The 27,899-nt window shown below is 43.1% G+C and overlaps 1 protein-coding gene across 13 annotated transcripts in view; it reads left to right on the forward strand.

Annotated features, from left to right (window-relative positions):
* Positions 1-27,899, forward strand: part of EPHA5 (EPH receptor A5) — a 209,778-nt gene that overhangs the window by 94,248 nt on the left and 87,631 nt on the right. For 8 of the 13 annotated variants that reach the window (XM_074866972.1, XM_074866973.1, XM_074866985.1 and 5 more), the window contains exons 4-5: positions 13,721-13,876; positions 19,647-19,982. The exons of 3 other annotated variants lie outside the window; for them this stretch is intronic. In XM_074866972.1, coding sequence (XP_074723073.1) covers positions 13,721-13,876; positions 19,647-19,982 — 492 coding nt within the window. The remainder of the gene's footprint in view (positions 1-13,720; positions 13,877-19,646; positions 19,983-27,899) is intronic. 2 more of the 13 variants (XM_074866979.1, XM_074866980.1) reach the window with 1 other exon arrangement.

Here is a 27,899-nt window from a genome sequence, read left to right on the forward strand (position 1 = left end):
CATTCACGTGATCATTTGTCATTAGGCACAGCGGGCAGGAGGTTAATTGTAATTGTGTGGTCACCTGGACTATTGTGTGATTTGAAGCAGGGTTTCTCTGCTGTGTCAGGTCCAACAGTATATTATTTGAAAATGTTAGTGCCAGGTTGCTCTTTAAATCTGCCAGGGAACTGAGGAAGAAGTGATTTAAGCCTTCGATTTAGTGCTCTCTTCTTGCTGTCCGCTTCAGGCCACTTTACTAGTGATAGCAGAATGTTAGCAGAATTAAAATACAGATTTTTTTTAAATAAAATAAAATCAAAAGTAGCAACTGAGAAGGTGGAACCCTTCATCTTGGTAACTTAATACCATGTATCTTTGTTGACAACTCTATATGTAAATCACTAATTATTCTAAACTATTCAGTTCCCCTCCAGGAAATCCAGACTTCAACATTAAAGGCTAGCTGTAAGGAATTGAAAGCCTTGTGCCAATTCCCCACAGGTTTTATTAAGCTGCAGAGAAAACCCAAGGGTTTTTTTCATCATGAATAACAGTGATAGAGGGGTCAGCAATTTACCTACATCAGTGGAGATTACTGGGTTTGGGGCCGTAATTGTAAGCACTTCACAGCTTCAGTAATACATATTTTCTACCTCGGTGGAGCAGCAAGGGAAGGAGGGCATGACTGGCTCTGCTTGACCGAGATCTTCTTTCATCACTTTAGGCCAGATGTGGTGTCCAGGAATGCTGTGAAGGCGCACAACTGATTGGGGATGTCTGCCTTAGATGGTTTTTGACATAGGCTTTTTCCCAGCCTTTTCTTTTTTGGGATGGCAGGTCATTTACAGACCTGCCTGGTGGCTGGGACTGGATTTGGTGGCTTCAACACTGTCTGATCCAACTCTCGGGCTTGCAATTTGGTAGTGCTGCGAGACCGAGCTGCAGATTGCTTAGTCTGCATATGTGATAATGGTACATACCCTCCCATAGCCATGGGATGGCCAGCTCTCTTACCCATCAATGCGTTTGAATGGCACCTGGGTGGTCCTGTGTGAGCTGGGGGGTGCCTGGGTGCAGAATGAGGGTTGTGGGTCTCCTGTGTTTTGGACTATGAAAACTCTTTGGGCTGCATGGCCTTTGAAAGGAGAGGGCAGGAAGAAGATGAGTGTCTACAGCCTGGTGTAGAGGTGGCATGAGCAGGTGTCTTGCATCCTGGAGGAGGAGAAGGCAAGCCCTTGCCTGGTCATGCTGCCTGTAGGCAGCACTGGTGTGGCTGATGCTGTGTGGAGGCCCTGTAGTGACTTTGGCATGTGCTGAAAGGTAAGGTCTGGCTAAAACCCCACTACTTAACACCATTGTTCTTGATTTTGAGTTATACATTCACTTTTGCTTTTAAACCCCTCTTGAGGAGTCTTGCAGAGATGCAGGAATCACCCGATTGGTTAGAATCCCTTTGTTAGCTTCATTCACCAGCCAGTTACCATGTATTTCTAAACTCTTACTTATTTCTATACTCATTTTCTGTTGTTTCATCCTTGTAGCTAATTCTTATGTGTTTCACTGTAACCCATCCATGTGCTTCTGGTCCAAAGTTCTTTTCGAGGAGAGACAAGCTGAAGGCTTCTAAATTCAGGGCTCCATAAGCAGAGCATGTTCTTACATTTTTCCTGGAAGAGACAGCTTCATCACCACCTGCTTCATTCCTCAGGCTGGAAAAGGGCAGCCCTGGAAGCAAAGCTTCCTATTTAGATTTCTTCTTAAATCTATTTCTCAGAGGCAAAGGAGAGCTTTTTTTTCCCCCCCATCTCTTTTTGAAAAAGAAATAAGACCAACCAAAAATCTTTCTGTGAATGTGTGAACAGTGATCCTGATGCCTTCTCCAACACTGGCCTTTTGTCTTCTTTCTTCTTTGCCTTCTATTTATACTATTCTTGGCCACCTTTCTTGAAGGAGCTATTGATTAAAGGATGCAAACTGCCTCAGATACTGCATCTCAAGCTACTCTTTTTCTCAAGTTGCTCGGTATGTGAAGAACATCCATTTTTGTACTGCAGTGCAGCTTTACCCAGATACCTGGTCTCTCCAGCTCTCTCCTTTTTTTATATTTTACTTTTTTCCATTTGCCCTCCCATCCTGCTAAATGGACATCTTGTCAAATCCTGTTTGCACAGACTGACAGCTATAGAGGTCTTGGAGAAAAAGCCAGATCCCTGCACATACACCCTAACAAACAGAATCAAAATGTCAAGGCACAAGTGAAATATATCACTGTGCTTCCCTGTCAGATTTTGCTAATATCACCTGGATAAATTGACAGAGGAACACCTGCAGCAAGTTAACCTATTTTTATTAGCACTTGTTTCACATATTTGTGTTTGGTTATGAATATAGGGACTGCTGGGGAGAAAGCTTTCAATTATTTCCTGGCAGGATGAAATGCCCCCTGTTCTTCACGCCGAAAGACAGTTGGGGCAGTAAGTCGCTTTCAAATAGCACAGCAATTAATAAAGAAAGAAAAAATAATTTCACAGTCTGTTGTTAAATTAGCAATTCTTCAGAGTGTCTGGAGTTCCTGGCAGAATTAATATGCACTCTGAAGCCTTGGGCAGCCTTGGTGCATATCATTTACCCAGCAGCTGTAAGAGCAAAATGCAGAGATGAGGAGAGGTCCTCGATTGCAAAGGAAATAGTAGAATTCAGCAGCCTTGTTCACAAATAATCAAGAAACATTTGGATTACATCCTTCATTCTTTGAAGACAAAAGTAGCAGAAACAGTGGCTGGAAAATGATGTGTTAAGTAACACGGGGGAAAAAAAAAGACAGGGAGCAACATACATTTGAGCTGGAAGAAGAAAGTATACAATAAAAGTGTAATAAATTTCGCTTGTATTGAAAGGGAATATTTTATAGCAGCTTTCTGCAAATTGAATGCATCTACATAAATAATGTAGCGACACATTTAATTGCAACTATTTATTTTTAACTTTAGCTGGATGACGAGATAATTTCTGTGCAGAATAATGAACCTTGTGTTTTTGCCACTTGTGCAACTTCTAAAAAAAATAAATTGTGAATCGTATTTGGGCTAAGTGTCAGAGCCTCAGAAGTTCCTAGCTACTCTCTAGTGCATCTGCAAAGAAACCAGCATCCAGAAGTGCATCCATATGGAATGAATGCTGGATACTGGGGAGGCCTAGAGATGACAGGGAAGAAAATATTACCAGTCCCTACTTGAGTCGAGAAACTCCCATTTCGTTTTTCAGTGCAAAGCGTATGATTTCAACTGGAAGAGTAAATACTGGGCTTCTTATATTTACCTTCTGCTGGCTGAGCTGTTGGTATTTGTATTTTCAGGTTTTCTTCTTGAAAAGGCTAGAAACCTCTTTTCTTTCTCTGTTTTTTTTTGACAAGACTGAGTTGTTAGATTCTCCTGCAGTCTCTACATATCAGGGCTGCTGAGAGGACAAGCAGCATCCTCCCATGCCACCCTTGCCCACTGGGTATCACAGGATAGATGCCACAATACTTGACAAGGCTTTGAAAACAAGGTGTGGAAGGGGAGCTGTGGGATGGTGAACTGTTGGGGGTGGTTGTGTATGAACCATAAAATGAGCAGGCTGCAGTCTTTTCTTGCAAGGCATAGGTACACCATACCGATGGTGCAATGCCCTTGTGTCCACACCAGTTGCTTAACTTCCTTCCCTCTTGTTGTCTTCCAGTCTTCCCTTGAACAAATCAGATGTGAATGGTTTCTCTAAAGCAGAAATGTTCCATTTTCTTCCCCAAACCGCCTTAGAAAGACTGTTCAAGTTGATGTGATGCAAGGGTGCAAAGATGTAGCAGAAATTACAAATAAAGACAGTGCGAGGTTTCCAGGGCAAACAGGCTTGTGCGGGCAATACTTATTTCTTTGGATGTAGCTGGAGAGCCAGCTAAGCTACACGTGAGCAACAGTATCCCCTTATAATACTTTGAAAATTAAATCTCCATAAATCAAGCTTTGGCAGCTCATAAACCTTAAATAAAAAGCCTGTGAGAATGGCCAGCATTGCTGCTGCAAAGTGTGTTTCAGGCTAGTACTTTATTGTATGGGGAAATAGTTTTGGTGGGAAGGAGGTTGTACTGGGGCTTCATGTAGTAAAAGGGAAGGCAGAGTTGGCTTTGCTTTACATTTTGCTTCACAGCTGAATTTCTGGAGCACTTGCATAAGTCAAGCAGCTATTTTGGGGGAAAGAACAAAGCCTTTGAGAAGAAGCAGTGGACAGGGGTGCTAGCAGGACATATCCCTCCCAAGAGTAGAATGCTTTTGTCCCAGAAAAGTACTGTTTGTAGTCTGGCAAAATATCTTCTTGGGATATAACTGCTTTTTTCTTTTTTTTTTTTTTTTTCTCTGGGGTTTTGGTGTTTTTCTGTCTGGTCTGGAGTCACAGCAGTTCTAGCTAGTTTATGGCAAGGATGGTCCAACTCCAGCATCCAAAAGCAGTGAGGCTACCCACCCAAATAGTATTGAGATTGGCTCCAAAATCAGGAGGTTTGAAATGTGAAGTTGTATTGATTTATCTTGAGTTTGAGCATGTTTGTTCATATGCAGCAAGTTTTCCTCCTGAAATGGGAGAGATTGTACTGAAATAAATTCTCTTGTTGTTGCAGGGCTGCAGGATTGGAGCTCAAAGAGAAGCTCCCAATATTGTCAGGCTGCCATGGGAAGAGCAGACAATGCCTCAGGTTGCCCTTTGTTGAGCTCATTCCTAAAGAGGAGCTGTTTGGTTGAGTTACTCCACAAGGCAAATGAACTGTGAAGTGTTGCAGCGTTCATCTGACCCAAAGGAGTAGTTTAGTCAACTTAACTTTTACTTCTGGTTAATGAAACTGAAATCATGATCTGCATGTGATGGGATAACTGCTTGATGTTTCTGCACTTTGTTGTGTGTGTGTGTAGCTTGCTCAGCTTTCCTTGTTAAATTTCTCAGGGTCTTAATACTTGTCACATCCTTCTTGCACACATCCTTTGATTTGTTGCCTCCTCACTAAAGCATCTCATGGTATGCATATCAGGGCAGAATTTAGCTCGACAAGACTTGAATCTGTAACTCCAACCAGTGTGCTCCAGTGCAAAAGCCCACAAGCTTCTGTGGAAGGAGGCATGACTGAAGGGAGATGTTCCCCAAAAGACATGTCCGAAACATGTTCATTCTTTCTGTTTGCCTCTAAGCGACCTGCCTGCTGCAGAATTGGCTAGCATCACCTGTATCTTAAACTTGCAAAAAAACCCCCACTTTACCTGAGTCACTCTTATGTGCATAAACCCATTTAGCACACTTAGTCCAGGCAACTCTGGATACATTCTACCTATCTTTTTTTGGTTGGGACTGTAAAAGATCCATCTCCGTCGCCCTCTGATGGAATTTGAATAGATGTGTCTGGAGTGACATATGTTCAGCCATAAATTACAGAGGAACAATTTTAAAATAAATTGTCTGCAGCCAGTCCTACCAAATTTACCTCCTGAGACAGATGATCATAAAGCTAGAAGCAAACAAGCCCTTAAACATTTGAGGCAGGATTTGAAAGGATCCTTTTGTGTAGATGTTAACATCACTGTATGTTGTGGGATGCTGCCTATTTTGGACCAAAATAGTCAGCAGAGGAAAGGCTGATTTTATTTCACCTAGAAATCTTGTCCACACAAATGAAGTTGCACAAGGTTGAGCCAACCAGAAGAAATATTTTAAGCATTTTTACTTCTCTTTACTGCCTGCATATGTGCAGTCTATTAGTTCAGGCTAAAACCTTTAAATGTTGATAGAGTAAACACACATGACATCATCAAAATAAATCCTCCCAAATGTCATCTTTCTTAACCACAATAGTTGCAATTGTCCAAACCACAGCATAATTAGAGAATCTTTCTTTCTTTGCTGGCTGGGCTCCAGATCTCTATGGCAGACTGAACCAGAAGACCCTTTTGCTGTGGTATTGTGCCAGCAAACACGTGGCTTTGAAGAATCCTATTTTCCAGAAGATTTTGCCGACTGGTCTTTGCATTACCATCCACAATACGTGTATATAGACCTGACCATAGCAGGGTTTTGGCTGCATAATTTTCAAGTTTGATCCTGTCCTCCTGTTGCCATTAGGGATGATGCTTGTTATTGCTATTCAGTCAATGCTGCTATCAAACTCGAGGGATTTCTGCAGCTTGTCCATCAATCCTCCCTTCGCTTAGCACACAATGCAGTTTGAATGTTTAAGTTACCATTCATATAACAAAGAATAACGTGGGGTGCGTGTCTTTTTGTGCAGAAACCCCCAAAACACACGCTTGTGCCTCTTGGATTACGTGCAGAGCCAAGCATCTCAAGTTATGTTTACGAGTGTGCAGAAAACAAATGTCTCTCTGCTGTCTTCTGTATCTTAAATCGTATTTTTCCCTTAGATGCAGCATTGTAAATCATCGCTTCCTCTGTTTAAGAGAGTAAAATGATTTCAGTTTGTCTTCATTAAAAGAAAAAAAGACAGTAATTTAAGCGTAATTTAAGTGCATCTTCGTCTCACACCTCGGAGAACAAAGAAAAGACACACAGATAGATTTTTATAGACATAGGGATTTACGGAGATAGATATTTTATAGCTATAATAGGCAGAGAGGCTGTAGCAACAGGATGTGGGCTGCCTTTTTTTATTGTAAGCCAGATAGTTAGGGCTCAGTAAGACCAACCTGGATCTGTCCGTTGTAGCTAGAGAGTGAGGAGGACCTGAGCTGAGAGCTGAAGGAGCCCTTGTACATGCTTCCAAGAGCATGCAGCTGCTGGTCACAGAAATTTTGGGTTTGCTAGGAAATGACACTTCATCCCAGGCAGTGCTTTCTCTAGAAATATACCAGTTTCTCCCAGGGTTTTTTTGGACAGGAAAGTTTGGGGAAAAAACCCGACAAAACTGAAGCATACTCAGCTAGCCCTGCTGTCGATGCAGCTAGTGGGAGCATGCTCGCGCAGTGCTGAGTGCTTTTGAAAAATCTGTTTCACCTAAGAACATTTATTTTCCATAGCTTGCTTTCCTTCTGCAAAATCAAACCCAAATGATAGCGCGGGTTTGCATATATGCCAGGATAAATCTCCTTCCCTGCTTTTCCATCACACTGCTGAGAGTTTAGGCTTGACTTAGGTTTTGCCTCATTGATTGCTTCAAAATTGTCTTTAGAGCAAAGTTGGAATGTGCAGAAATATAGCCCATTAAGATCTTAATGTAATCATGAGCATTTTCAAATGCATTGTGTTCTAGGTATTTTTATGGCTTGCAAATGTATCTGACTTGGCAATTTGATGAATTTGTCAGAGTGATGCCATGTGATGAAGTTTTATACTGTTTGGAAGAAACACATTAATGTCATTAATGGCCGTTAATTCTTAGTTTTCCAGCAACTACGGTCATGTCATAAATTGCTGTGTGACAATTTAGTGAGTCACATGGTAGAAAAAGTGGTATTTCAAAGGGAGGAACTGAAAGTACTAATTTATTTATATTCTAGTTTTCAAGGTTGTTTTGATATTCGGAGCTAGAGCTGATTTCAATGTGGAGTGGAGGTAAGTCAGCCTGAATTAGTGTGAGGTTGGATGGAACAGCATCAAAAGAGACAATGTTTTCTTAGAACAAAAAAAAGCTTAAAAGAGTATTTCCCACTTGAGATGCATGAATCTACTTACATCCAAAGTAAGGGCTGAGTCTCTTTTTTCAAGGTGCAAAGCCCTTGGATGTCCCACTTACCTAGCAAGCTCCAGGAACCCATTTAAAAGGACCTTTAGCAGGTCCTGGGCTGCAGCATTGGGTACTGGAGTTGCTGAAGAATGCTGGCAAGTCCACTGGATTATTACAGTGTTTTATTAGTGGGTATTTATTTAATTCCCTTCAAATCCCCAAGGCGTGCTTCAGGAAGCTACATAGCACTATTGCAGATAGAGAGACCAACCCTAAAGGAGATATAATCAGGGCATTTTACACATTTTTCTATAGCTTTATAGCTTTGGCAGCAATTTCGGTCTCGGCCTGCAGTTCAAGGAGAGCTGTTAGGGAGGGCAGGATTAGCTCTTGGGAGCCTGCTTGTGAATTCTGAAGTAGGATGCTTGATGGTGAGTTGCTGTAGTTCTTGAAATACTTTTCAGAAGAGCATGGAAATCATCTGTTTATATTGATTGGGAGATATGAAGACCGTCTGCTGTGTTTTTTGGCTTTTTTTCTTGTAAGTAAAAGTGTGTGTCAGGAGCACAAGCTGAGGCTTGGAGACGCTCAGCAGTTTAATTGATTCCACATTGTAAAGACTGTATCTCACTAAACCTTTCTTTAGGTTTTGGATGCATCTAAGAGGCAGCCACCCCACTTCTCAGTGCAAACGCTTCAAGGCATGGCAGCTCCAGAGACTAGAACAGCGGTTAGTTGGTTTGTAGCTTGGTTTTGCTCAAATCCTTCAACTCTCGAGGCATATTCCCTGCGCTGGAGCCATGTGCTAATGAAGGCAGAGCTGATGAGCTACAGAGTTGCTCTAATTTCTGCTGAACACACACACACAAAAACCACGTCTTGCTTGTTTTTCAGCTTGGTGTGAATTATGGGTCTGTCCATGGGGCAGGGTTCTACACTGCAGTTGCACCTAAAAGCTGTGGTAATTTGAGCTGTGTGTCCCTACCCAAAGGAGCTTGCAGTCTGAGAAGGCAAATGGGACTAAAGGATGGGAAGAAGAAGCAAAAGGGGTTTGCAGTTAGGGGGTGAAACCTCAATTTCAGCCAGATAACCTGTGCTCTGTCTAGGCTAGGCATCTTTACCCTCACTAATTTTTGTTAGATTTTGTCTGTTAGCTTTATTTACGGATTAGCAGCACTGCCTTATGAGTAATACTTGTGGTTTCTGATTACTGTGGAGTCTAATTTGGTGCTCTGCAAGGGAGACAGTGTAATTCCTGTTTGAGTTTTATTTTCTGGGATGTATGAAAGGTCGTTTTGCTGATCCTAAGCACTTAAGTACTGTGAACTTATCATCCCAGCATCGCGAGAGTATGAAGGGAGTAATAGGTTGGACCTTTTTCATATCTCCTGGGGTTTCAAGGCTTGTGGGGTCATGTTTCCTAGCTTTTCTCTCTCCAGGGACAAAAACTGGAATTCTCACTAATATTAATTGGGTGGTTTTACCAATGTGGCCATGCATGTGCCTGTGGATACAGAGAGTCTCAGAGGTGGTCCTTACTTCCAGAACTTGTTGCCTGGGGTCGGTGTGCATAGAAGGCGTGGGGCCACCAGAGAGGAGAGGAGCCAAGGCAAGCCCTGCCTGTTAGATACAGCCTTCAGCAGAAGCACAGGGATGGTTACAGGGATACAGCTGTGAATCATTTGATGCTAAGGCTTGCAGAAAATAATCTGTCAAGTAGTCCCAGCTGTTTGATTTTACTGGCTTGTTCTGCCTGCTTTCCTCCCCCCACCCCGTCACTGGTACTCACTCTCTCTAGTACTGATATAGCACCTAAAGTTCAGGACATTGTTTGAAGAGGCCAGTTTTCACTGCAAGAGGACCAGTGATTCCTTCTATCCATGTTCAAAGAACCAGTTTCTATCAGCACGGCTCTCATGGGCTTCTATCTGCAAGGTACGAAGCCAATTTCTAATCCGACTGCTGCCAGTTTAAGGGATCAGCTCACACCATTGCTGTCCTGAGAGGCTCTTGCTGTTGTCCTTCATTGCAGCCATCTCTCTCTGGCCTGTCCTGAAGTGTGCAAGGAGGTGGCTGCACAGATGTCAGTGCTCCATGCCCACAACATTTTGTGGTTGCTACTAAAAATAAAAAGAGTCAAATTAATTTGCTAACAATGGATGGGCTACTAACAGAAACATACCCCACTCATACCTAACACCACCAGGTTGTTGATGACATATTTGCTGTGCCTAGAAGTACTCTTTTTTTTTTCTAGCAACCAGTTTCACTTAAAGACTGTTTTTACACGTCTGTTAATCAGTTAAGGACATATCAGTTTTAATATTAGAAAGAAAGAAGCCGATCTCATCAACAGCTTAAAACTTAATTTATTTTCAGCTGTCTTGCAGCAGATTATGGGGAGTCTTAGGCTCATCTTATTTCTCTTCCATTTTCCATCCCTTTGAAAAGAGAGATAGTACCATTATGTGTGTGACTGTGCTGTGCTAGTTCTATGTATCCTTTCAAGAGCTGTCAAATTAGAAATACTGAGATAAAAATATAAGAAGACTAAAATAAGATTTAATTAGAAATTAGACCCCAGACACCCATGTAATTTTAAATAAAGTCATGTATACTTCATGAAGAGATTATAAGGTTGACAGAAGAGGAGCGGTAAGATAACCAAAACCCAAGGTGTGTGCAAGGTAAGCTGTTTGTGGCCCTGTTCTGCTCTGAATCCAATTTCCAAAGTATCTGAGACATTGCCACCAGTGGCAGAAAAATGTCAGGGTACCAGCCCCTGCTTTTGGCTGTTGAGCCAAAAGACTGTGTCCATTCAGCTACCATGATACCTGGTCTGCAGTGTGGATGTGTTCCTGGGTCAGCTCTCCACCTAACAGCATCAATTTCATCACAGCATCCCTTTTTATTAGAGGGTTGCTGCTTGAGCCACCTCACCAGCTATCCTCTCCTTTGTGTCATGTACAAAGCAAACAGAGGAAAGGGTCAGAGAAAAGTGTTATAACAGATACTAGTTATGCCTGAAACACCCATGCAGCTACCGCTGCTTCAGCTTCTGAGCGTGGTAGTGCAAGCATTCCATCAGGAGTGGTCCCCAAGCTGCTGGTCGTGAGAAGCTAGAAGGCTGTGCTGGAGGAACCCTACAAATCCCCCTCTGTCCTCCCCAAAGCATCTGTTGCGGAGGTGTGGACTCGGCACACTACCACTCGCTGTGCTAATACTTGCATTTTTTTCTGTCCTCCCTTTTTTTGCATATCACATCTCCTGTCCCTGAATTCTTCCATTCTAACCGACACAAGAGTATTTCACTTAGATATGACAACATGGTGCTCTGCTGGCTGTTTGTTATGAGGACTTACGTTGAAATCTTCAATATAATTTAATTCTCTTCAATATTCCTCCTTATATCTTTTGGATAAAGAAGGAACTTGCTTGACCCATGGGAGCCTGCGGATTATACAAAAATTGTTCTAGTTCAGTTTTATTTCATGTCTCATTAAAACATGGGTTATTGGCATTGTACATCTGTTGGCTCCATACTTATTCATGAAGACCAAACATTCCCTTTGAGTGGAGCTACGTATCATACCGTCATTAACAAGCTGCACCTCGTTGAAAATCTGTCAAGGAAAACTGACTTATTTTGTATTTGCTGCTTTGCACAAAATAGAAGCACGGTAAACTCTTGTGCTGTAATGATTTTCTGTCTGTCTTGATGGGACATAATGAGATAAATTCAAGTCCTTTTTTGAAGGCTAATTACATCGAGTACACCCTAGATGTGGGCTGCCCTCGTTAAATGTTGTGCATTTTTGTGCTTTCATTTCCGTATCTCTATTGTCTGTGTGTGCAAGTGAGTTTGATTTGGCTTTGAAATACAAATTGTAGGCAAGAGAGGGGCCGTTTGGTGGTCTCCTCTCCCATAAGACTTTCCAGAGATTGTGTAACAAGTCCTTGATGTAGGTAGGGCAGCATTTGAAGTGGCTGTGAAGTAAATAGAATAACTTAACTCTGTGCTAGAAACTGAGGAATGTGCCATAAAGCATGAGGGCAGCTCGTGGCAAGTCTGCTAACAGCCATCAAGAATATATTCAGCACTAGGTCTGTTCACCAGTCCTGGTTTATGGACACAAAGCAGATGAATTGCGTCCTGCAGAGCTCACAGCCTAGATATGGAGCACTGGTTGGATGATGAACAATTTTGGAAATTGGGTTTTTAAAAGCTGTAAATCCCTCCAATCCTACTAGTTGTTCTCTGCCTGTCTTGTGGGAAGAAAAGGGAGCTGGGGGAAGGTATGGGAGGGTGCCCGGTTTGTGGAGGTCAGCAGGGACGTGAGAGATGAGCATCCCCTAGAGTAGGATGGAGAGGCTGCAGAGGCATGATGGAGACCTGACAGCCTGTGGTGGGCTTGGGAAGTGCTTTGGGGTTGCATGGCACCTGCTGTGACTGGAGATGGGGCCTGGGGGAGGTCTATGGGATGCTTTTGAATCACACCCCTTCTGATGCATGCATGCTGATTACAGCAAAGACTTACTGGTTGGCTCTAGTAGTTAGGATTTAATGTGCAAGTGTCTCACCTTTGGTGAAGAAGCTTGTGACATGGAAGGGAAAATGTCAAGAGAGTTTCTCTGGAACTGCAGGAAGCAGAGTCAACTTTAGGGGTAGTTGTCCTAATTGGTCCATCAGAGGAAAAGGGATCACCAGTAAAAACCCTATATTTTATCTAAGGTGAAGATTAATTCTGTCATCACTGACTGAATTTTAGAACACGACCTTAATGCTGTGATTGTTTGGGACATTCCTGGTGGGATAATATTAATGCTTTTGCTGTGAGCTCATTTTCTTTGCAAGCTAATTACAACTGGGGAAGTTTGAATGCAGATGGAAAGGCTCTGGGATTTCCAGGTAATTTCTGTAAGTCTGATACCAGACCTGTGTGCATGGTTGATGTCATACTGAGCAGAATTATTTTAGAGCATCTCTGAAGGATAAAAAGTAGCAATACTCTGGAGTTCCTTTAACTGTCTCCATGTCTGTGCTTTTTGAGACAGACAGAATATCAAGTTTTCCTCCTTTTGCTAACAGTGGGTTTGTAATTCTACATATAACGGTACGATTATAGGGCCAGCTGGTTTTTTTCTAAAGCCAGGGTGCATATGTGCAAACCTGTGGCTGTAACTGATCCTGGCTGAGTGTGTGTGTGCAGGTGAAGTGCAGAGTGCTTTGGTTAGGTGAAAGAGCTCTTGTTTCAGGAGGCTGGGAGGCTGAAAACAAGATATTACTGTATTCACTTCAAATTATTTAAAAAAAAACCCAACCAAAAAAAAACACAAACAAAAAAACCCCCAAACAAACAAAAAACCAAGCTACCCTTAGCCTTGTATTTGTGAGAACAAAAGTAGCTCTTGTATCAAGTCTTTGTGCCTTGTCATGCATATATATTAGAGCTGGGAGGAGTATCTTGTATGGCGAGCATGCCTGATTCAGGCCATACCCTGAGCAGTCTGTCTTATATGGAGCACTTTAAAATTCATCACAGGTTTGCAGGGGAAAAGACCCTAGGGAAGTAGCCTTATCACAATGTCTTAAAGCTGTCGATCTTGAGATCCCCTCCACCACCATGTTGCTATTTGTTTGCTGAGGCATTGATTTCTGGGTGTAGAACATCTTAAACAAAAACCATGAGATGTATTTTACCTGTTTTTCTAAGATTGAATGGAAAAAAAAACCCAAACACAATAATGTTTTCTAAAGCAGAGCCCCAAAAATGTTGTCGCTAATGCATTCAACAAGGAAAATAAATACCCAGCAAAAGCAGATGCTAGGGGGGAAAAATAAAAAGTCAACGGCTTCTCATTCTCTTTTCATGCAAATATTTAAGTATGTACTGTCTATTAGTGGCATAGACTGTTTTAAAATATGCAAACCAAATAGCTCATGAGTGTCTGTTATCTAGCTGAAGATACAGGTTTTTTTAAAAGGAAATGTGAAGAGATTTTATGATGGGAGAGCTTAGCCTGTGGTTCTTCTTTTTACAGTATGCAGACCTGGGTTCTTCAAAGCTTCACCCCACAGTCCATCCTGCAGCAAATGTCCCCCTCACAGCTACACGCTTGATGAAGCATCCACATCTTGCCTGTGTGAAGAACACTATTTTAGGAAGGAATCAGACCCACCTACAATGGCCTGTACAAGTAAGCATGTGCTTATAGGGTTTTTAATCCTTTCGAGCTGTTCCTGTACTGTGACTAGACATTATGATCCTAATTAATGTGCTTTTACAGGCTCTGGGCTGGAGTCTGAACAAGTCTTGATACACTTGTAATGTTGCTGGCTTTGTCCACCATACCCCGGGTTACCCAGGAACAGACTTTTTGAAGCCTTTTGCTTCAAAAGCTGGCATTAAACCTAGGAAGCATTTTTGTAACAAACAGATGCTCCATCTCTCGCTGTCTGCTCATGGGCAGACTCAGCCAGCAGCATGGCATTCAGATATCCACATAGGTGTGTGCATGGGTACTGGTGTGGAGCACGCGCATATGTGGAGGAAACAATGGGTAGCGCTTATCAGCAGTAGGCATGGGTAGAGCCTACATGGTCCTGCTAAGTATCATTTCTTAGGTCATTTTTGGTAAACAGTCAGGGAGAGAGCCCTACCTTTCCAAGCTGCCTGGTGATGGTTGTTCTTCAGGGTAGCCTCAAAACTGCAATGGAAACTGCTTCTCCAAACCTGCAGCAAAAATGTAGAGCTTATCCCCTTGGTGTAGGGGGAGGGTAGTATAACAAGCAAATTGGGTCCCAGGTGGAGTCAGCGGAATGAGGATCACTATTTTTGCTCATTTCCTGCCATCTGTGAGCTATCCTGACAGCTGTACCTTGAAAATTTCTTCTTCAGTTTATGTTTCAGATACTTAGGGTCACAATTTGCATGCCCCCAGCTAGTCCCATAGAGTGTAGCACAGACCACAGGTTTTTGCTGAGCTGGGTCCGTCATGATCCAAATGCAATTTTTGCAGTGGAAAAGTGTTTAAAAAGAACAGAAGAGATGCTGAACTACTGGGGTAGGAGCAGGTAGAGCTTCCAAGTAACTGAAGTGTTAGAGGAAAAAGTAGGTTTAGGAGTCCCTGCACACTCAGAGTCACTGGGCAGTGGTGCAGAGGTGGCTTCCATAGCATCTCCGTGCATCATGCAGGCATGGCAGTGGCTTTTTGTGCCTTCGTCCCAGTGAATACAGATGTCCTTCCTAGCTTCACAAGTTTTCATTTCAAAAAGAGAAAGAAAAAGTCTGTTCCTGTTGGAGAGATGCTCTCGCAAAGGAAATTGCCCTTGGCAGGTCTCTGCTTTCCTGCAGGAGGGACTCAGAGCAGAATCGGGGCCCTTGAACTCTGCGCTTGCTTTTCACCAGCTGAAGGAGCATGAAGCACATGGCTGTTGGAAGGTATGCTGCAGGGAAGGAGAAGACAGCCTTAGGCAGCATGCCAGTAGCTGGTGCTGTAGGATCAAAGTGTGGGGGGAGAGTCATGCAAGTGCTTCTCAGTTTATTAATAGATATGCTGGTGTCTCTTGGAGTGGTAGCTAGGGTGGGTTATAGTATGAAAAACTTTGATACCAGGGCTTCTTGATGTCCATTTTGATTCTCAGCCTGACTTAAAAAATGTAAGTAAATGGGAGAGATGATGAGGTCTAGTGTGGTATTGGGAAATGGGAAGGGAGAGGAGTACTATGAGCTCTGGAAACACACATAAAATCAGCTTTTCTATGCAGGAAGAAACAAAGTCAGGGACTGATACAGTTATGCCAGACTGCAGTGTCTGCAGTGCCTCCTGCCCACCACCGGTGCTGTTGCTCTCTGCCCCTTCTCAGGATAGAGGGGTACACATCCAGTCTGTCCTGCTGGTGCGTTAGCACAGGGCAGGAGCTGCCATCCTGAGGAAGAGCTTTATGCATGCCTGTGACCTGAGCGTAGGGCAGGATTTTCAGAGAGGCACAAGCAAGCTTGGTGACCAGTTCATGTTAAAAAGAAACAAAATTCGAGTGCCTGTCTACCCCAGGTTTCTGGTGGAATTTGAATCCTGTAGCTAAAGGCTGTAACTTCTGACCATGGGATTTTTTTTATGTTTGTTTGGGTTTGTTATGCTTATTTGGGTTTTTTTAAAGTTTGTTTGGGAGTTTTAATGTTTGGGTAGTTTTGGTTTTGTTTTGTTGGGTTGGGTTTTTTTTGTTGTTTTTGTTTTAATTGAAAGCTTACTATAAGCTATTTTAAAGTGCAGGCATGGTGCCTGAAGCTGTATTAGAATATGGCTTGACAGGGTACCAAGTGCTTCTGGGACAGATGAGCGGTTTAATGCTGACCAAGGCACTCCTCAGCTTCTGTTGCCCACTGCAAACCCCAGTGCAGCAGTTGAGGGTTTTGCAGCATCTTTGCTGGCATTCATGTTTATTACCCCAAAAGCAGAGGGGATCATCTGAGCCTTCTCCATGTGCTTCAGTCACCCTTGCTTGCCCTACGCATCCTTTCTTGGGATTTTGTCCTAATCCAGCTATATTTGTACTGAAGGTGATGAGGAGGGCCCATGTGCTACCCTAGCTCAGCTGCAGGGGTAGTAAATTTTGGCAGGGCCAGTAAAGAGTAGGTAGTGACACTAATGTTTTAAACCAGTCCAGTTAGATCTGGAAGGGAACATCTCATCGTGAACTGAAACACAAGTGAGATAGACTTGAGTCATGACTGGTAGGAAAATATTGCAAGTTTTTGGTATGTTTTTATTATTTATTACTGTAGCAGTTAATAATATTCATAGGATTCCCTCATCTTGAAATCCAGTTAATTTTAGAGAATACATCAATGTCCGTTTTCAGCTCTGCACCTGCAAAGTCCCCTTGCCAGTGGGTATAGCTATAAAATCACATTTTCCTAATTTAAAGTGAATGCATTTCAGTCCCAAGCTGCATGAGTCTCCCCAACACTACCAGCATCACTACAGAAAACTAACTGCTATACCACTATCAACTGCTCAGTTAAGTACAGTGGAGGGGGGAAATATATTTTTATAATTTTTATTTCATTTTTCTAGTTCCTTGAGCATATTTTATAAGTAATGATTGGTAATTTTGAAATTAATAGTGCTGTGATGCAGTCTGAAATAATTATTGAACTCAGACAAAAGAAATGTTTGGTCTTGATGGACATTTGAGAATTCTCTTAATATTATTATCTATCTTTCAGAAAGTAACTGTGCTTTATTTCTTCTTAACTAAGTAATCCTAGCTTCAGTTCCTTGCACAACATCACTTTAATATGAAAACCTACTTACACCCTTTTTTTTTCCCCTCCCGTCTCTGACAAGTAACCCTGTTGCTGTTCAGAATATCGGGGAAATATTTTTAATAGCATGACACATGGGACAAAGTGAAGATTTTATAGTATTTAGCGTAATATTTTACTGGCAAAAAGTTTACAGTTCACTTTATTTTGAGTGTGTACATGTTTATATTTGTTTCTTCAGGGTAATTTCTCTCTTGGGTTATATTTTTAAAGTATGTGTATCAGCAAACAACAGGTTTGCTGTCCATCAAGAAAAATACCAGTGTCTGTCTTCAGAAAGTATTTGCGCTTGTGATGCAGAAGGGGTGAATCTTTCCTGCTTAGGGTATAAAGTAGCAAATTAAAAAAAAAAAAAAAAATTAAAAAAAAACAGTAAACCAATACCTTTGTCCTTGACAAAAGAAGGTTAGAAATTAAAACAGACCTTCTTAACAGACGTAGGGCCCCTCTCTTCTGAAGGTAAACCACCTTTTTGTTCTTACAACTGTGATTTATCAAAGTTTACCCAAGTGCGGCTTCAGGATTCTTCAAGTAGGTCTTGTTGGATATCTGTAGACTATGAAAAACCTTTCTCTGAGCCCCTGCGAGAATGCTAATTTTATAGGTTATGAAGTCCCACTAGCTTCAAAGCGCTTCCACTGAAGTTGATGTTTTTAAGCCTTCAAGAAGAGCAGCTGACTCTTCTGTCCAAAGCAAGTAAAAACCTCTGGTGACTTTACAAAAGTAATAATTTATCCCCCGTTAAAGACACATTGTCCAGTAAGTGTTTCTTGTGCCTGAGTTCTTTATTTTCTCCTAGAGTACTGGTAGCAGTAAAAGGGCATTCATCCAGTGAAAGAAAAAATAGGGCAATTTAACAGGTAAAAAAAACATATAAAAAACCCCTTGAGTGCAATATATATAGCTCCACATAGCTCTAGTGATGAATTTCATAGTTTCCATTATATCGGTAGGAGTATGACAGTGCAGAAAATACTTTTGACTTGTGCTGTACCTTGGTGTCATTAGCTAAGTAGTGCTGGGTCCCTGCATCGCAGATTGTGAGCAGCTCGCTTACTGTTCGTAGTGATCTGAAGCGATCACAGAACAAAACAAATCTTATCTGCCGTTTCCTAAACTAACTTAGCTTTTGTCTTCAACTGCTTTTCCCCTGAAGAAAAAAAATATATCAGGATTATTTATTTCCTCTGGCAGTGAGTTTCTCACTGAATCAGAACAGCTTGAGTGGAAATCATGACAGTGTTTTATCAGTGTTACCAATTTTATAGACTTAAAAAGGGGAATAGGAAAGGGAAATAAAGGAAAATGCTTCTGGTTTATAAAGTAATTTAGTTTTTGCAACACTGCCCGTTTTAAATAACGGATCGAGTTTAATTATCACAACAAAACGAGGAGATGACAGCCTAAGACAGGCTGTTAAATTCATATGGATTTCTAGCTGGTGAAGCTACCTGTTGAGCTCTTTTCAAGGAACTGCTCATGGGTTTTGACAGCTTCATTCAAACTGAAGGGGAGTGTGTTACCTTCCTTCCTCTACCTCCCTTGGAAAAAACCCAGTCTTTGCTGTATGGCTTCTGGTGGTGCTATGACTAAAGTCCATCCTGGCTTGATTTGATAAATTTCCCCTTTCTTCCTCATTCATTTAGCATTCCCTAAGTATGTAACATGTGAATCTCTTGCATAAGATTCCTGCTTTTCCTTTCACATTGTCTTCAGGGTGTATCTGCAGCTTGCCTTTCATCTTCCACACAAGCCTGCTAAAAACAAAAAGCTTGCAGCACCTTCTGCAAGTAAGCAGTCTTGAAGATGTCTCCAGGTGAGCTTTGCTTGCCCAGCCATGGCCTTTTCCAGCAGGACAAAGGAAAACAGCTTGCCTTTTGCAGGAGCTGCTCCTCCTTGGATAGCCTTGCCAGCACCACGCTGGCATCCTGAGCAGGGAGGCTTGGTAAAATAAGCAAGCACGGTGTGGCTAACCAACCGTGCTAGAGCTTGGCAGGGACCAAGAAGGCTGCTGTTGAGTAGCCAGATATGGCCATGTTTCCAGTGGCCCGTGTAGATCACCATCTGCTTTGGGCTACATTGAGCATCTCACTTAGGTGTGATTTGGATGCCCAAGCTTAGGTTTCACTGTTGCCAAATAGCTGATGGGGAGAGGAGGGTGCATGCAGAGGAAAGATTCAGGGTCTGAGTTGAGTACCTAAGCAGCATGAATACCCCAGTGCGTGTCTGTTTTTTAGGACCTAGGGCTAGTTATGGAGTAAAGAGGGGGAATCTTGCCCCTGGTGAAGCTGATGGTGACTTGGGCAGAGCAAAGATTTACAGCTCCCTTCACAGGAAGAGCAAGGAGAGCACCAGAGGCAATGCCCTGGGCTGGAGTGCTCCTCCTGTTGGGTTTGAGACAGCCCCATGTCTTGCCCTCCCATACAGGTGGCTGCATCCCAACACAGACTCCTTGAGGTGAGGTGGGAGTGCTCAAAACAAATCCCTGTTTTCCCAGTTCTTTGGGTGCTGCTACAAACGGTCCTGTACTTTTTGGCACGTGAGCAATGGGGCATCTCTTTTCAGCCTAGAGAGTAGTAGAGAGCAGGATGACTGATAATACTGTTTTTACCATGTGTTTTTCTCACTTTACAAACCAGGACCCCCCTCTGCTCCTCGGAGTGCCATCTCAAATGTTAACGAGACTAGTGTCTTTCTGGAATGGATTCCCCCTGCTGATACTGGTGGAAGGAAAGATGTGTCTTATTATATTGCATGCAAGAAGTGCAACTCACACTCAGGTCTGTGTGAGGCGTGTGGCGGTCATGTCAGGTACCTCCCCCAGCAAACCGGCCTGAAAAACACCTCTGTCATGATGGTGGATCTGCTTGCTCATACAAACTATACCTTTGAAATTGAGGCAGTGAATGGAGTGTCCGACCAGAACCCCGGAGCCCGGCAGTTTGTGTCTGTAAATGTAACCACAAACCAGGCAGGTAAGTGGATCTTCAACCTGGGGAAATGTCTGGGGTGGGAGCCCAAGCCAGTCAGACCTGGTGCCGACCTCCCTTTGAAATGGGTGGAAGTCCACAGCATGGAGGGCTGGACTGTGGCCTCTTCAAATATGGGGGTTGGGGGGTGGGTGGTTGTGTCTCATAGCTTATAATTACTGCAGTCTTCAATATGTTTCCTTCCAGCAGGACACACTTTTAGGATTTGTGGCTTTTTCCTTTCACACTAAGCTACTTGGAGATCCCTCCACTTCTTTGCACTAAACAAGAAAGAAAAAAAAAAAAGTGGCCTCTCCTGCTGGGAAAGGGAAATTTCTAAGAGTTCGTTTTCATTCCAAATGCCAGTGGTTAAAACGTCCTAACTTTGCAAACAGTTACCCTAGGAAGATGGTTTTGAGTGACTTTAGGAAATTGAATTCCTCTTCTGCACTGTGATGCTAAAGTGACTGGATTCAGGCTGGTGAGATACGGTACATTGTCACTGCTTCTCCAACAAGGTAGGGCTGACACATACTGTGTCCTTGGTTTTGCACCGTACAGGCAGAGATCATGTAAACTAGTTTGTTCCTTTGTTCAGGGCTCAGATCTGTCTGCCCTTCATTTGCCCAGCAATTGAAAAGAGCTGTCACCTTGGACACAGGCACAAAGTTGCTGTTGTACCCTGTCATTTGGAGGTGTGATAGGAGGCAAAAACATGATCACATCTCCTTCCATGCACATCAACACACCAGGCACATCACACGGCTTCTGTAAGCCATGGAGACTTTTCTGTCCTTCTCTTGTCCCTCATGCTTTGTGTTTTAGGGTCTCTCCCTTTGCCTACCTGGCTTGCTTCCTGCCACCTAATCCAGGACTCCCCAGTGGCATGTGTCTGCTGTGGAGCCCTTCCAGGAATGTGAACCGGTGGCATTTGGGACTGTAAGGACTGTGCTGCCAGATCACCAGAGCCACCCCTTGCCTTCTCCTTACAGACAAGGCCTAGCCAGGAGACCTGGTGTGGTATGCAGCGTAACAGCTAGATGGAGATTGGCAGATCCTCACTGCAGAGCAGAAGAATGCTAGCTGGAGCAGGGCTGGATTTCATTCCTGCTACCCAGGTGTACATGCGTGGGCTTGGCAGCCAGCAGCAAGAGAGTGCAATTGTATTGCACTTCATCAGATACCTGTCCTGGTAATTAGACTGGATTGTTGAAGTGTTGGACAAATTGTTCGGCTATATCTCAAGGAGAGGAAATAAAGGCATGCCGAGGTTGTTGCTGGTGGATGTGGCAGGAAATCTTCTGGAGAAGCATCAGTGGATGGCAGTATGCCACCTGTTGAAGGCACCTGTTTAATGCAGATCAGTGGGTGTCATGGTCCTAATGCTGTTTACTGTTTTCCCATTGTGAAGGCTGCTGCCAGTAACTCTGTTGTTGGAAAAAGTATATTTTCCTGTTAGTGGGTTTGCGTTAGTATTTCATTGCTGACATTGGATTTTCCCTGACGTGCGGAGCTAAATCCACATAAACCTCAGTAAATGTAGCTGCACAAGAGGAGATGATACATTGCTGATCAGTGCAGACTGTGAGGAAATGGTCCTGATTTGTGAGTTATGTCCCAAACTCCCCATAGTTGCAGCAAGATTTATCCGTGTAGCTGCCTTCTTGTGTATCAGGCCAAGAATAACCCCCTTGCACAGTTATCACCTCCAGCCTTGTATTGAAAGGTCCGTTATAGGAAATGGTAGACCTGTGATGAACGTGGCTCATGCTAAGGACAAGTGGGTAAGTGTAGCTTCTGGGCAGTCTCACTGTTTACCCTGGTGGATCCGCAGTCAATGGATCAAGCCATAACTGTTTAATTCGCTGTGTGGTGTTGAAATTACATCTGTATGCTCTCATGTTTGATTCAACAGGAGGTTGAATCAAACCCCTGTCCAAAGTAAGGAGTGGTGACTGTATTTTGTTGTCTCTCTAGCTGGTTCCACCACTCGTTCAGGAGGAGAACCAGGCCTATCTGCTGGAGCTCTAACATCAAACGTGCTTCCCAGTAATGTGCTCTTTTGGCACTCCCAGGGGTGATCATCAGTTTGTACATGCCAGAAATAAAGCGGCCGTAGAGGAGGACTTTGCAAATCAGACTAGCTGTGAAGTGTGGAAGGTGGATATCTGTTTTCTTAAGGTGCCTCTGAAAAATGTCCTTTGGGGCAAGTAGTGGAGGTGTGCGGGTGGAGTGGTCCATACCTGGCCATGCCCAAAGTTGCTGGATATCTCTGAAAAAGCCTCACCTTCAGCTATCCTCTTCATATAAGAACAGGCAGGGCACATGGGGTTCCAGGGAGTCTCAGTCCACTTGTCTTCACCCTGAAATTACCACCAGGAGTTGCAGCTCTGGGGCCTCATCCTTCCCTCACACAGGTTTTCTGATGGTATGATTATATTTTCATGAAGGCTGATGTAATGAAGTTGAGTCACTAAAGGTAGTGACACAAGGTCAACTGCAGCAGTAGGAGAACTCCTGCTACAAGAACTGCTGGCTGCAGAAAATGAAAAAATTGCATGCTGTGGGATAGGTCTGCCTGCTGGAGTCCTGCTAGCAAGTATTCACTAACCCAGCACTGCAGAGAAATGCCAGGGTCTGTTTTGTTGGTTTGGCTTTTGTCCATCCCAAAAAGCCTATGCTAATTTTGGGACTGCAGAGAATGAGCAGGCAGCAGGGTGCTGGGTGCACCACCTCCTCTGTCCATGGGAGCTTTTGACAGCAGAAACTACCTCTTGTTAGGGCTCTTGAAAGGATTGTTTCCTGAAAAAAATGTGTTTTTCTCCAAAATAATTTGACCCCGTTCCTCTCTCCCCAGTTTAAAATAATGAGAAAAAGAATTGGCACTAGCAATCAGTCTGGCAGTTTTAGACTGATGTAATTTTCCCCTGAACTTTTGAAATCAGATTTGGAAATATAGCAAGGAAACAGTAATGTTTTGTGCACAAGAAGAGGTAGATCAGCTAATCTCAGCTAGTGAGCTCAGCGTGCTTCTGCTCCCTGAGTCCCTGGGGACCTGATGGTGTTTGGGATGGGACTGAGCCATGTAGGACACAGTGGCTTTAGGCTCTGCATACAGAACTAGTTCCCTCGTCACTCTCTTTCAATCCTCAAACCTCTGTTGCTTCTGTGGGATTTTGCAGATGTTTTCTGCTGGGAAACACGTATCTAGAAAGGGTGAGCAATGCCACAGGCCAAGGGAGGTAGAAAGTGTGCTGGTCTCCATCGTGACTATCCCAGAGCTGCTGCAGGGCAAACGGAGGACCTTATTCACTTTGTAGGCACATGGGTTGGCCAAAGTGTGGTTCTCCCCTATGGGATTGCAGCAAAATACGTGCCCAAGGGACTTTCCAGCACAGATGGCAGGGAGTCATTTGTAATGTACTCTTATGGCGCATTAAAAAGTGTGCCTCATGCACGTGGGCTGGAGCCCAGTGAATAATTCGTAAGTGGCAATGATAGGATTGGGTTAGCCATCCTTTTCTTGTTCATGGTTTTGCTCAAGTTTTCATATGTTTGAGACTGCCACCTATTTAGATGGTTTCCAGAGACCAGTCTGTGTGTGCTGCTAATATTGAAGTTTGCTTTTCAAGTGACAACTGCGTGACGTTTTTTTTTCTCAGCGATTTCACCAAGCCAGATGATTAAGTAATGTTGTCACTCCAGACAGAGATGTGCATCTCCCTTGAGGTCTTTTGTCTTATCTGCCCTGTATACAGAAAGCACCTACCTTGACATCTCGGTCAGAGACTTGTGTCTCATAATGGGTCCGTAGGGGGCAAGCAGTTGTGATTCATGGTTGTCTGTGTGCCTCTTGTATCATCGTAGGAGCACACTGGGAAGACGCATAGTTTAAAACCTTTCTAGGCTTAAAACCTACCAATAATATTCACTTTAAGCCAGCCTAAACAGCTGAGCAATTTTCTTTGCTTTTTGTTTCCAGCATCTCCCACGCTGGGCATGGCTTCAGGCACCGAGCTGGCCTGAAAGTGGGGGGTGTGAGAGTGGGGCAGTTCTCCTGCTGGCATCCCAAATGCCACAGATTCCTTTACACTTAAAGACCTTCTCTGTGTGTGTTTTCAGATAAACCCCCTGACTGTTTTCTGTTTGGAAAGTCGGAGGCCAATGTTCAGTTCCCTTCTGTGACCTGTATGATATTTTTGAGCCTCTTAGGGGAGAAGGGGAAGAAAGATACAGACTTCCTAACTTGCTTTCTAACTTCTTTCTTTCTGCTTGCTAACAAAGGAGGAGTTAATGTGTCTAATACCTCAAGGAGTCTGCATGCCCAAGGCCAAACCAGAGATACAAGTTGCATCCTGTGGTGCAGCAGTGCTATTTAAGCAAACATGTTGGAGGACAGGACCTGGCAACCCATATTGCTGCTTGGGAGGCACGGCTAGGTTCTTGCTTGACCAAAAAAACCACTAGATGCTTGGAGCAGCTGGAAAGCTCTTGGAGCAGAAGGGTGTGCTGAGAGCAGTGATTCTCACTCTGATTGTGCAGGTTGGGATGTTGCAATGGTGGGGAGCAAGGGAGAAGGTGTTTTCCTTAGCATTCAGGAGGTACCAGTCTTTGAAAAGCAGCCAAGGGCGATTCGGAAAGGGAAACCTGCAATGTAGAGCTTATTGCAATCTTATGTTAGCAGCTGCACGCTCTTAAAACAGATAGACTGCAGCCCTGTACAGTCTGGCAAGAAAACATCAGAAAATGAGGTGAGAAGATGGCTCTGCTCAGAAACATGTTTTCAGAGGCTGACTTCAGGAATGGACGGGTTCGAGTCCTGGAAAGTTCAGGGTCCGATTCTTTCAACTTTCAAGTCTCACAAGCGTATTTAGTTTGGTTTGAGTGGGGCACAGCTTGCTTATTTTCTTCAGGGATAACAAAAAATTTCTGAGAGGATGCTCCAGTAGATGCAGCATGTTGCAAGCATCTCACATGAGAAGCCAGACTGGTTTTGCAGCTCTACTTTTCAACCAGTACTGCTGACCTAGGGCCTGCAAAAGCTTAAGCAGATGCTTATTTTTGGACAACTCCCTTTCCACAGCCAGGGTGGTGAGCAGGACTTGCCTGTAAAAACATCCATTGTAACAGTACTTGACCCACTGAGCTGCATCATCTTCCCAGCAATGGTCAGTAGTGGATACCATAGAAGGGGTATGAGCATGAAGCAGACACATACTGATGCTTCCTTAGAGCGCTTTCCCACCTCTGGGGACAACCTCTTTGTGCTTTGTAGCCCTTAATGGATTTTTCTCTCATGAATTTGTCTAATCGTTTTATGAACTCTGAGAAAATTTTAGCAGCTGCAGGCAATCCTATATGAATTCAGTATGTCTGATAGTTTAAGCTGTGCTTTAGATTCATGTTGGTCAGAGAGGAGCTATTAGTGGCATAAATAGAGGGTTTAAGGCTTGCAATTGCCCATCTATTTGGAAAGCGCTGTCATTTAGAGATGCCGCACTAGCTTCCAGTGTGTTAACACAGGTATTGCAGAATTACCCTAGATCGATGTACTCTTAAAAGCAAAGTGTAATCTCCCATACCAGGATGGGCAAATACCGAGGTATTTTAATAAGCAGAGGTAAACTAGGACTGCCTTGAAGACCATTTAAACCTCGGTGCACCCTGCACCGTAGCATGTGGCAGCATGGCTACACCTTGCAGCAGGATCCTTCTGGCTGCGGACACTCATCCTGTGCAGGGGAGATATCAAGCTGCCAGTGAGGGTTCAGGTAGGAAGAGAGAATAATTTCATTTGTAAAGTCCCATACATATGCTGGTGACTGGCTTCAAGAAGTATTTTGGTTTATTTTTGAAGTGTGGTCACATGTAATCAGAGAATGCAATCACAGGTAGTTAAAAAACAAACACTCTGGCAGATCAAAGTAAAACCTGAAAAACAGTGTTACACAGAATGTTTATTGTTTGAAATTTTTTGTGATGGCCACATTTATTCTAAATGCAAAATCTTCATCCACTGTCCTATTCCAGAGTTGTGAGTTCACCCCAGCCCAGATGGCTAGGTGTCTGCTACCAAATGAATTATGGATCAGCTGAATATTTTACAGTTTTATTTATAACTCCCCAGTTGGTAATTGCTACCTTTTCATAGTTTATTATAAGTCTTTTTGTTATACTTGGACTATTAGAAATACATACTTGAATATTGAAAGAATTCTTTGGAATATGAAAAAAAATCCCCAAAATTACAATATGACTTTTAGTTAGAGGTCATTTTTATTCAAGTATATGAGACAACCCTGTTGTTGATATATGAGAACATTAAAAGATGAAATGAAAAGCATTTTCCTGCATCTACAGACAGACCTTTCAATTTTGACATGAAATTAAAATGTCTTATTTATAGATGAAAATAAAAATAGTAAGAAATAGTCATCCCCATCCACCCTCCTCCTGTCAAAGGGAAAGAGACAGGCGCTGAGGTTCTCATGATGAGATTCAACCAATGACGTCTATTGCATGTTGTGCAGTAGGGAGCAGGTTTTACCATCTCCCAGTGGCAGCAAGACAAATATCTTTATGGTAAAGTGATTAGTCTCCTTCAAAGCATGCTACTTGTGAGGCAGTTGCATGAGCTATGAAAAACAAATGCCAGGTTACACCTAGGGAAAATTTATCCATGGATTACACCTGGATGATGCCATGCAGCTGGGTACGAGAGAGCAAGAGCTGCCCAGAATACCCTGCTTGAGGTACTGCAGCCAGCAGGACTGACACTGATTCCTCCCTGACATCCCAGAGCCACTGGGATCACTGCCATCAAGGTAGGCTTAGGCTTGGAGTAAAGTAGCAGAGATTGGGCAGCCTGAATCTAGATTTTTAGAGGTGTATGGAGAGCAAATATTGATATTTTCCAAAAAGCATAAAGCAGGATGTGCTGCAATCAGATGTGGTAAGGGCTTCACAAGGTCAGAGCTGTAAGAAACTTCTGTTTTTGCAAAGCACCACTGCTGTTACTTTGCATGAGTGATAGTGCTGGTTTAAAATTTTATTTCCCATTTTGCTGGCATATTTTTAAAGGATTGCCAAGTAATCTTATATTAATCTAATTCTAATCACCTTAAAACATAGTCTTTGGGGCCAAGGAGTCTCTTTGTATTGTGCTGAGCACAGTACTTGGCAGAGAGCAAAAGTAAAGCATCTAAAATGGTTTCACTGCCCAGATGACATCAATGTATAGATTTTTTTTTTTTTCCATGAATGCAGCTTCTGAATTTTACTGCTAATAAAATCCTCTTCAGCTCTTTAGTCTCAGTCTGCAAGCTGATAATTCCTTTGTCTGATATGTTATTTCTCTGATTTTAGCATTAAAGGTAGTTTTACATTTTTAACGCCCTGCATAGATGATACTTCTGAGAGTGCTCTTAAGACACCAGGACTCAAAAATAGCCAAAAAAAGAATGTAAAATTACTTCCAGTGCTGTTAGAGAAATAGCAGGGGACTCATAGGCATTTAATAAATGTCCCACTTGCTCTCTGGCTGCAGCTTCTTTACAGTACCAAGTAAGCTCCTTATAGTAATCTCCCTCAAAAATTAAATACAACAGTGGCCAGGGTAGTTTGAAACATTTTTTTTCAGTAATTGTGCATTATGTGCATTGTGCTATAGAAACACTGCTCAGGGTATAGCGACTTCAGAGGGCATTTCTCCTTTCCCATGCAACTATCAAGCTGATAATATGAGTTTGAACGAGCATGCAGGTGTAAGTACGCACTTGGCAGCATGAACATGTTTGTGTGTGTATGAACATGCAGGGGACATGCCAGGCAGAAGACGGAGGTTACCAACCCTTGTTTTCTTTGGATATCTGTGACAGATTTGTAAAGCTCACAGGGTTCAGCTGCCTTTCACTCTTGCTGCTC

Source organism: Strix uralensis, chromosome 4 (assembly GCF_047716275.1).
Source record: "Strix uralensis isolate ZFMK-TIS-50842 chromosome 4, bStrUra1, whole genome shotgun sequence".
Lineage (NCBI taxonomy): Eukaryota > Metazoa > Chordata > Aves > Strigiformes > Strigidae > Strix > Strix uralensis.